General features: G+C 35.0%; 2 protein-coding genes and 1 pseudogene across 5 annotated transcripts; 1 reads left to right on the top strand and 2 right to left on the bottom strand.

The window, feature by feature from the left end:
* Positions 418–1,337, bottom strand: LOC104789321 (putative F-box/kelch-repeat protein At1g12870). The gene is made up of 4 exons (XM_019245304.1): positions 845–1,337; positions 696–759; positions 578–638; positions 418–477 (listed from the first exon to the last, which is right to left on the bottom strand). Exons 1-4 carry the CDS (start codon positions 1,335–1,337, stop codon positions 418–420), a joined length of 678 nt encoding a protein of 225 aa, XP_019100849.1.
* On the bottom strand, positions 4,954–6,306 carry LOC104789320 (annotated as a pseudogene).
* Positions 6,936–10,010, top strand: LOC104787085. Of its 4 annotated transcripts, none has more exons than XM_010512591.2 (4): positions 6,936–7,038; positions 7,374–7,423; positions 7,536–9,158; positions 9,440–9,840. In XM_010512591.2, coding segments are annotated over exons 2-4 (2,025 nt in total). In that variant the 5' UTR covers positions 6,936–7,038; positions 7,374–7,422. The 4 variants fall into 4 exon arrangements, with proteins under 4 accessions (XP_010510893.1, XP_010510892.1, XP_010510891.1 ...); XM_010512590.2 differs by having other exon boundaries at positions 6,940–7,038; positions 7,183–7,423; XM_010512589.2 differs by lacking the exon at positions 6,936–7,038 and having other exon boundaries at positions 7,064–7,423; positions 9,440–10,010.

Here is a 10,154-nt window from a genome sequence, read left to right as displayed (position 1 = left end):
TGTTCTCGAAATTCATTTTTAATTTCCATAATAATATTTGTAATTTATTTTGAATGTCAAAAAATAAATTTTATTAACGTCATAAGAGTTATTGGTAGAGAGAAACTAGCGTCTCAAAAAAAGACATAAAGTATCTACCAGAAGAATGGTTGCCAAGGAAAATGTGGGTTTTGGAACCGTAGAAAACCCAGAAGGTATGTGAACGATTTGAAAGGATAAGATAATTGTTGAGAGTTGCCACTGGAACCATTGTCATATGGTCGACATCAGGCGGGAGGCAAGAATATTCAATGGAATACATGATTTCCAGTGATCCCTTTTTTATGTCTAGACCCCAAACTTTGAAGAAAAGGTCCTCCCTGTTTATATTAGGAGCACTCCTGAAGATGCATAGACGATGGTTAAGAGCGCACATGCTTAATTCATGTAAGTATCTAGACCCGACATCCGGTGTAACCGAATAGCTTTGAAACGTCTCTGTGTGAAGATCAAAAGCAATAAAGCACTCTTCCATATTGTTGTAGCCGAAGCAATAAAGCACTCCATCCACGTGAATTATAGGGTGGTCATAGTAAACTTGACGGTTAGGCGGATCTACGTATCTCCAAGTATTAGAGTCGAGGGCAAAAACCTTGCACCTAGTAGATTTATTCACCATTTCATTATCAGCCTTGAAAAAACACACCAGCTTATACCTTGGATTATTCGCAACATTCTCTCTTCCGATCCCTACCAAAGTAATCTGCCTACGCCAAACATCTGCAAAACAAGCCCTAATTAATCAAAGATTAAACGAAAACTTAAATTAAAGGTTAAATTTTTTTGAAAGTAAGTAAGTAAGTACCTTCGGGGAGAGTAGAGGGATAAGGATCAGGATTGGGATCAGGGAGTATGCGACTGCTGTTTGTGGCAGGATTAACAAGAATAAGCTCACGATCTTTCGTGTAGATGCAAAACAAACCGTCGCAAGGCTCCGAGATTTTATAACGTCGAAGACGAAGGCGAAGGCGAGGGCGAGGATGCCTAATGAGTCGATATGGAGAAGTATAAACGAGTCCATTGGGAGGCATCAACAACAGATTTTCTAGAGTGAGACGAGTTCTGCGTGTTTTTCTCCCAAAACATCGTGGTACAATTTTGACGATTCTCGCTTGTCCTCCCCCTAGAGATTTCTGAGACCTGACCTGTTTATCTGCGAACCACTTTGATTCTATGGTTCCTTTCCATTGTTTCGACACCGCTTTGAATTTCACCAGTGATCTCACCGGAACCTTCACCAGAATCTCTTCTACAATGTCATCTAAGATGTTTACGCCTCTTCTCTTCTTGGCATCCATCTCTACACGACTTGTGTGTTTTTTTCCTCTCTTGTTCCTACCTAATTAGGTTGGATCGACTAATATATATGGCTGAGACTAAAAACTTGCATTAGTTAATGAATTTTTTTTCTTTTCTTTAAAGTTAATTAAAAATTAGAAATTATTACCGAAATATCCGATTTTAAAAAGGAAAACAAAATAAATGTAAAAAGGAAAGTATATACATATACATATATATCAATATAAAACTAATCTTATTATATAAAATTTGATGTCAAAATTACTAATTAACAAGATTGTGACATGTGTCAATTGTATCATTCAGATATTGACACATGTCAATTTTAAATTTATTAAAATTATAAAAAATAAAAATGTAAAAATTCAAAACCTACCATAAAAAAGTTTTATATAAAAGTAAAATAGAGAAAAGAAACCTAATTTTATTTAAAATATTTAAACAGTTTTAAAATTTAGAAAAATTATTATAAGGAAATTATATAATAAGATATATCATAAAATTCGAAATTATAATATTGTTTACTTATTTTAATTTTAAGTTGCTAATTTTACAAGAAAAATATTACTTTTTATATTAGAAAAAAATGATTGTGAAAATTATACAATTAAGAGCATCATTAGTGGGGATTGCTCTTGCAATTACTCTTATTAAAATAATAACAAAAGGAAGAGAGAGAGTAAAAAATAAGAGTAATCATTGCTTGGTGGAGTATCTGAAGAATCGGTTCTTAGAGTAAAGAGACATGTGTCAGTTATTCACTGGTACATATATTAATAAATAAATAAATAAGAAATATGTATAATAAATTCTTTTTTTTTTGTTTTCTGAGTAACGCTTACACATTCTCGACTAAAGATGGTCTAAGTGTGATAAATTGCCAAGATGTTATTTCTTTTTACGCCTAACAGTATTTTTTTTTTGTCTAACAGTATATATTTTGTAACAATACATAGAATACTAAAGATATTATTTTGGAAATTATATAAATCATTAGAATATTCTCTTTAAGAGAAATCTTTGGGATATTTTTAATTGTATTCATATAGCCCAAAGATTGACCAATTAGTCTATAACTTTTTTTTTTGTAACCAAAACCAACTTATATTTAATCTATAACCTATTTTGTAACCAACTTATAAAAACTTCATAGTTTATAAAAAAAGTTGTGTACTTCCGTTTTATTATATAGGGGATTAACTTGTTCATTATTTTGATTACTTCAGAGGAGAGAATACAAAAAAATATGCCGGAAATAGATATAACTAAGGAACTAATTAAGGACTTTGTATATTACTTACGCACTCCAGATATGTTTAACTTAGTGGATTCGTAAAGATTATAAGAATTAAGATGCCACAAAAAAAAAAAAAAACACCTACCAACTTCTCTGTTTGTAATCTCCTACTGTTTGATGATTAGTTCACTTTTTTTGTCTTTTTTCTCTACTCATTGAGATTTAATATGGCTGAGAATAGATAATATTAACTCTCAATCAATAGAGAACAAAAAAGACAAAAAAGACAAAAAAATGTTTAGTCTTTAAAGATGGGCAGTTAGACTTTAAAGACTGTCAAAAATAATAAAGTAATAAAAATCTGATTGGTAAAATTTAGGCTTTTAAGACTTTAAATTAATTTTAAAGTGTTTAAAGTGTCTCCCAATCATAGCCTAAGTTGAATTGGTATAAACAACTAATGAACAATTGTCCTTAATTTAAGGACATGCCCGATGTGCAGATTTAAAGTTTGTAATTAAAATTAAATTTAATTAGAATATATTAAAATTTATTATACATTATTTATAATTTTTTTGCTATAATATACTGATTTATATCTTATATACAAATATTTTATTTATATTACCATTAAAGGTGTATTTTTACACCTAAGTATACTGTATGTTACAAATGGAATATTATTTACCACCACCTAGAAAATGTTCATATGAACAAATTAAACCAACTATTATATGTCTTTTTACTTTCACTTTTGTATAGTTTCTTTAATCACTAAAATTGTTAGCTCAAAAAATATTTCGAATAAAAAATAAATTATATCACAATAGTGCATGACCAACCATAGAGAGAACCTCGGTTCTGCGTTCTTGCGTGATGGGAGACCTTGCGTCCAACCTCCTCCACCACTTTGGCTCCGCCTTCCTTCCATGGGAAGATAACCTTGCATCCAACCTCCTCCACTTTCTTCCCTTGGGAGATAACCTTGCGTCCAACCTCCTCCACTAGAGAGAACCTGCCCTCCTCCTGGATGGAGAGAACATGTTCAAGTCTTTTCGCTATCTCAAAGTGGCTTGCTCCAGCAACCAATGAAACTAAAGACCCTTTTCCAACGTCACAAAATCTTTTGATAGTAACTAATGTTAAATTTGCCAATGTATACGTGAAAGTTTCTTTGACACACCATGATGTACAAAGATGAAAATATAAATTAAATAAAACAGTCTAAAACTACTAAAATAAATTTTAAAATACAGTATTAGAAAAAGAAGATGCATATATTAATCTTCTATTTTTTTGGTCAACATATTAATCTTATCTATTCCAAACTGAAAAAGAATTAAGTAGGAGTATATTTTGGTTTAAAATGGAAAAGAAATATAACTTACTGGCCATTTAATCCGTGGCGTATGTCAACAAATAGCGATAAGAGAAAATGTCTTTCCAAAGAAGCTCTTGCTGCTCTTCTACTCTTCTATTTGAGCTCTTTAGTCCCATTCCTAACAACGGAGGACTTGATTACTGAAAACTGTTCTATGATTAATTGATCTATAATAACAATACAAGATGATTCACAAAGTACCGAATCTTATTATATAAAGTTGGGTTTTAAAAGTTAGCCATTAACAAGATTTTGACATGTGTTAAGTTACAATTTCAGATTTTGACATGTGTAAAAGTTAATATTAAGTAGGAGGAATTTTGATTACAACAAAAATAAAATATTTTGTTTTAGAAATATTAATAATGTAAAAGGATAATTATCAAAAACTACAGAATTTATAAAAAAATACCAAGTTTTTTTAAATAATTATAAGGAGATTATAAATATATATATATATATATATATATTTAATAAATTCGAAATTATAATATTGTTTACTTATTTTTATTTTTAAGTCCTTAATTCAACATAAAATAGAAAAAGGGATTAAAAAAAATATACAGTTAATTATAAATTCTATAAATTTTGTAAGCATTCACTTCTAAATAGACATAGATCGTCTCATATTTAAATAATTTATTGAAAAATATTGTTTTCAACTTTTTTCTATTGGTGAAACTTTTTTTATTGGAAGACAAATTTTCCTGTTTTTTCTTAACTAAAATATACTCCTACTTTCTCCTTTTTCATATTGGAATATGTAAAATTAATATGTTGATCCAAAAAATGGAAGATTACAAGATTACAAGAATATTAAACGACGAGAGATATTTGCTGATGGAGATGAAACACATACCACTGACAAGTCTCTTACCGACGAGAGAGATGCAAGTCTCTTACCGACGAGAGAGATGCAAGTCACAAAACATCTTAGGACAAATAATAAACAGTAAGCATCTCTTACACGGGACAAATAATAAACAGTAAGCATCTCTTACACAAATAACCGTGCTTTCTTAACTGGAGAGCTGAATAATGGGGAAAGAGTATCAGACAGAGACCTAGCCTTCTTAACCGGAGCCGGAGGGGTGAATTGAGATAGAAGAGTGTCTGACAGAGACTGTGATGTGTTAATCTGAGCTGGAGGAGATAGAGAGCAGCAAGAAACAGTTCGCTTTACGCGAAGCATTTCTCTGTAGCTATCTTCGTTTCCATGCTCAATTTCCAAGTCATGCCACTTCTGCCACACTTGAGGGTCTGCAAACTGTGATGCATACTTGTAGACAGCACGAGCTCGATCGGCTTTTCCCATGCTTTTCTCCAGCTCTGCAAATCTGATGCACATCTTCACATCATTCTCTGGAAGCCCAGATGATTCTATGGCTTCTTGGAATATCTCCCTAGTTCTTTGAGCACCAAACCTCTCTGCTGCACTAGCTATGTATATCTCATACAGCTCAAGCTTCTTCTCATCAGCAACTTTTCTTGTAGCTGCTTCGTAAACTCCCATGGCCCTCTTCGCCAGACCATAATCTTCTTCATATTTTGCGTACTCAAGGTACAGTTGAGCAGCATCAGATGAACTTACCATTTTAACAGCATTCTCAAACAACTCTCTCACCCGCTCAAGCTTTGTCTTACCATGTCGCTTTACAAAATTTTTGAGATACGTTACCCATATGTCTTTCACATTTGGGTACTTAAACATCTTCACACCTCTTTCATACACCTTGAACGACTCTTCAAAGTAGTTGTTTCCCTCAAGAAGCTGAGCATAGTTCAATATAATCTGAGGTGTGGCTATTCTTAATTCCAGTATCCTCTCGTACACTGATCTAGTCGATTCCAGTGTCCCTACACTTGCTTCTAGATCAACGTAAAGTGACCACAGCCTCAGGGACTTGTGTAGCTTTAGCTGGACTGGTTCTGGTTCGTTCCCACTGGCAGCCACTTTGCTTCTGACTTCTACCGATGGTACAGCTGTAGCACGCCTCATCAGCTCTAAAGGTCCTTTGAAATTCTTGTGCGTCAACTCCATCTCTGCCCACTCCCACCACACAAAAGCCAAATGATCCACGGTCTTGTAGTTTACTTGGACAGCCTTGTCAAGAACCACTCTTGCATTAACCAAATCCTTGTGGGATTCATACAACTTGGCAAACGCAACCCACAACGTGTGAGGAGACTTGCCAACTGCTTTCATGGGATCCACAGTCCTCACAGCTTCTGTATAAGTCAGTATCTGCTTCTCTGCATCTCCCTCATACAACTTGACTCTATGATGTTCAACATTGGTGGTAAATAATATATTTGTAGCATACAGTATATCTAAATATAAAAAATACATTTTTAATAGTAACATACATAAAAAATTTGTATATTGATATAAATTAGTGTATTATAGCAAAAAGAAAATTTATAATTATTATAGGGTATATTTTAATATATTTTATTAAATTTTATTTTATTTATAAAATTTTAAACTCGCACATCGAGCAAGTCCTTATCTAGTATACTATAAAGAAAGGTCATAACAATATTGGCAAATAGACTTGGAATTTGAATCGATGAAATATAGTTCAAATTAAAATATTTAAATGTTATTTTTTTTAAAAGATTTTTCTGCAAAAAAAAAAAAAAATCATACACCACCGTTACATGTTAAATATCCTATTGCCTTAAATATTCAAATAATTATAGTTTTCTCAAATTCAACCCACAGAAATTCAATAATAAATACTATGAATATTCAAAAAACACCAAAATATATATAAAAGTGTAACATCAATACTAAAACTCATAAAAACTCACTCTAATTTTTTTTAAAAAGAATTATATAAAATACTTTTGTCCTGTAGTATACTACAGATTAAATCCTAATTTTTTACAAAACTGATGTTTAATTTATAAACGACTTTTCAAAAATAATAGTAGCGATAGACGATACATGTATATATAACTAAATAGAAAGAAAGAAATAAGAGCAAAATATCGCGAAAAATTAAGCTGGAAATCTCAGAAGATAGATAGATAGTTCCGGCGAGAAGAAGTGAATCTCTCCCCCCATATTTCTTTCTCTGTAAGCTTTATTGGATATATTTGATATTTCTCTCTCCCAATTTCTCTTTCTCCTTTCAAATTTGTCTTAGGTTCTTTTTTTTTTCTTTCTTGGAGACTTGGTCTTTCTCCGATATAGATCATCTTTTGAATCTGTTTTTCCCAGCGACGACCCCCGACCGGTTTCGTCATGTGTCTTTCTCGTTTTCCTGCAATACTCAAGAGGAAATCCGGAATCCTTATAGATAGAAAGAATAGATTATTCATATTTGGATCCATCCAGCAGTGTGCCACGCTATTTTTTTTCTTCACTTTTTTTTTTCCTTACTCTACGGTTTGTGTGTGTGTGTTTGGCAGGTGTATAATAAGCTGACTGACGAAGAAACATTTCAGCACCAGTAAGTAAAGTAAGTAAGTAGGTAGCTCAATTTGATTTTCCTGGCATCTCACTAAGATCATGCTTTAGTAGTCATTTCGTGTCTGCCATCACATACTATAATAAATTGCACATACTGACAGTGGTACGAGAAAAGGATATCTGCTGGGAATACGCAGAGAAACTCGATGGTAATAAGGTGAAATGCAAGTTTTGCTCCAGAGTTCTTAATGGCGGCATTAGCAGGTTGAAGCATCATCTCTCTCGCCTTCCAAGTAAAGGTGTCAATCCTTGTGCCAAGGTTAGACACGATGTTACTGACAGAGTCCGATCCATTTTATCGGCCAAGGATGATCCCAAAGATTCACCTCTCACCAACACCACCGACAAGCCTCCCCAAGTTAAACCACCACCTTCCCTGCCTCCTCCTGAATCCGATGTTACACTCTCTTCTGCTTCCAAACTCTTTCCTACTAGTAGTAATCTCCTTCTACCCCAGTCATCCTCTTCTCCAACTGCTCAGGAGACTGCAGAGAGGAGTATTTCTCTTTTCTTCCTTGAGAACAAGATTGACTGGTGTGTTGCCCGCTCACCCTCTTATCACTTTATCCTCGATGCCATTGCCAAGTGTGGTCCTGCATTTGTTGCCCCACCTCTCAAGACTGAATTGCTGGATAGGGTTAAATCAGAAATCACTTTACAACTCAAAGAGACTCAAAAGGAGTGGGTCACCACGGGCTGTACTGTCATCGCAGAGGCATGGACCGACAACAAATCCCGAGCTCTCATTAACTTCTCCGTCTCATCACCTTCCAGAACCTTCTTTCACAAGTCTGTGGACGCCTCCTCATATTTCAAGAACACAAAATGCCTCGCTGATCTCTTTGATTCTATCATCCAAGATATTGGACATGAGCATATAGTGCAAATCATTATGGACAACAGCTTCAGCTACACAGGTATCTCAAACCATATCTTGCAAAACTATGGAAGCATTTTCGTGTCCCCTTGTGCATCTCAGTGTTTGAACATGATATTAGAAGAATTCTCCAAGGTAGATTGGGTCAACCAATGTATATTGCAAGCGCAGGTCATATCTAAGTTTGTGTACAACAATAGCTCCGTGCTAGATTTGATGAGAAAGTTAACATGTGGGCAAGATATTATCAGAAGCGGTGTCACAAGGTCTGTTTCCAATTTTCTATCGTTGCAGTCAATGATGAAACAAAAAGCAAGGTTAAAGCACTTGTTCAATAGCCCAGAGTATACCCCCACTAATACTAATAAACCACAGAGCATGTCATGCGTGAATATCCTAGAGGATGATGATTTTTGGAGATCTGTGGAAGAAAGTGTGGCTATTTCCGAGCCTATCCTGAAAGTGTTGAGGGAAGTTTCTAGTGGAAAGCCCGCTGTAGGATCTATATATGAGTTAATGTCCAAGGCCAAGGAGTCAATACGGACATACTACATAATGGATGAGAATAAGCATAAGGTCTTTTCTGACATAGTTGATTCCAAGTGGTGTGACCATCTGCATTCACCTCTTCATGCAGCGGCAGCATTCTTGAACCCCAGTATTCAGTATAACCCGGAGATTAAGTTCCTCACTTCCTTGAAAGAAGATTTTTTCAAAGTGTTGGAGAAACTTCTTCCCACTAGCGATCTAAGACGTGATATTACAAATCAGATATTCACTTTCACTAGGGCAAAGGGATTGTTCGGCTGTAACCTGGCGATGGAGGCCAGGGCTTCAGTTTCACCAGGTATGGACGGACAATACATTTATATATTTTTTCAAAAACCGTGAATATAATTTTTAGTCAAATTTCAAAGGGCTGCTATAGTGCTATTCGTAACTTTTGGAAGTTAATACAGGATTTTGAACAAACCTGACTTGTGAACAAAGTTGTCTAGGTAGTCTGAGTAAGAGAGAAAACCAAATTGCAAAACTTGAAGATATTTTCCCATTTACATGCTAGCTTGAGAATTGGTAACTAAGTCGTAGAAGTTGATGTCTAATGATGGTTTGCTTTTAGTAATGCAGGTCTCTGGTGGGAGCAGTTTGGTGACTCAGCACCTGTTTTGCAGCGGGTGGCCATCAGGATACTGAGCCAAGTGTGCAGCGGTTACAACTTGGAACGCCAATGGAGTACATTCCAGCAGATGCACTGGGAAAGGCGTAACAAGATTGACAGAGAGATATTGAACAATATGATGTACGTGAATCAGAATCTAAAATTGGGGAGAATGATTACCTTGGAGACAGACCCAATTGTCCTGGAGGAAATTGACATGATGTCGGAGTGGGTGGAAGAGGCAGAGAATCCCAGCCCTGCCCAGTGGCTAGACCGTTTTGGGTCCGCCCTTGATGGAGGCGACTTGAACACCAGGCAGTTTGGCGGTGCTATTTTCAGTGCCAACGACCATAACATCTTCGGCTTATGAAGCCCCCCCAGGTCAGAGGTTTTTTTTATGAGCGTCATCTTTTTGGATCGAGATTGTTAAGTGTTTAACCTCAACTCGGTTCACTAACATAATGTCCCTTTGTTATAAAGAAGTAGTACAGTATCGATAAAGTAATGAATATCCTCTGTTATGTGTTCCTCGTTGATCAACTTCAAAACTTTGCACAAAGCGTGCCTGCCGGTTAACAGAAAAAAAAACCCATGTTTTTGTCGAAACCGTGCTAAAACGGTTCACACCAAACTGGGGACTCATAAAACGGTGAGCTTTATTTGTCGAAACCGTGCTAGGAAAGC

The sequence above is a fragment of the Camelina sativa genome, chromosome 5 (assembly GCF_000633955.1).
Source record: "Camelina sativa cultivar DH55 chromosome 5, Cs, whole genome shotgun sequence".
NCBI classification, from domain to species: Eukaryota; Viridiplantae; Streptophyta; class Magnoliopsida; order Brassicales; family Brassicaceae; genus Camelina; species Camelina sativa.
The sequence above is the reverse complement of the archived record's forward strand: the minus strand, read 5'-3'. Positions and strand labels throughout refer to the sequence as shown.

Bases quoted from the DNA above. Each gene is read 5' to 3' on its own strand.
- LOC104787085 (XM_010512589.2), top strand. The intron at 9,159-9,439 runs GTATGGACGGAC...TTAGTAATGCAG, and splicing joins CAGGGCTTCAGTTTCACCAG to GTCTCTGGTGGGAGCAGTTT.
- LOC104789321 (XM_019245304.1), bottom strand. From the start codon at position 1,337: ATGGATGCCAAGAAGAGAAGAGGCGTAAACATCTTAGATGACATTGTA. The intron at 760-844 runs GTACTTACTTAC...CTTGTTTTGCAG, and splicing joins TCCCTCTACTCTCCCCGAAG to ATGTTTGGCGTAGGCAGATT. The intron at 639-695 runs GTATAAGCTGGT...TAAATCTACTAG, and splicing joins AATGTTGCGAATAATCCAAG to GTGCAAGGTTTTTGCCCTCG.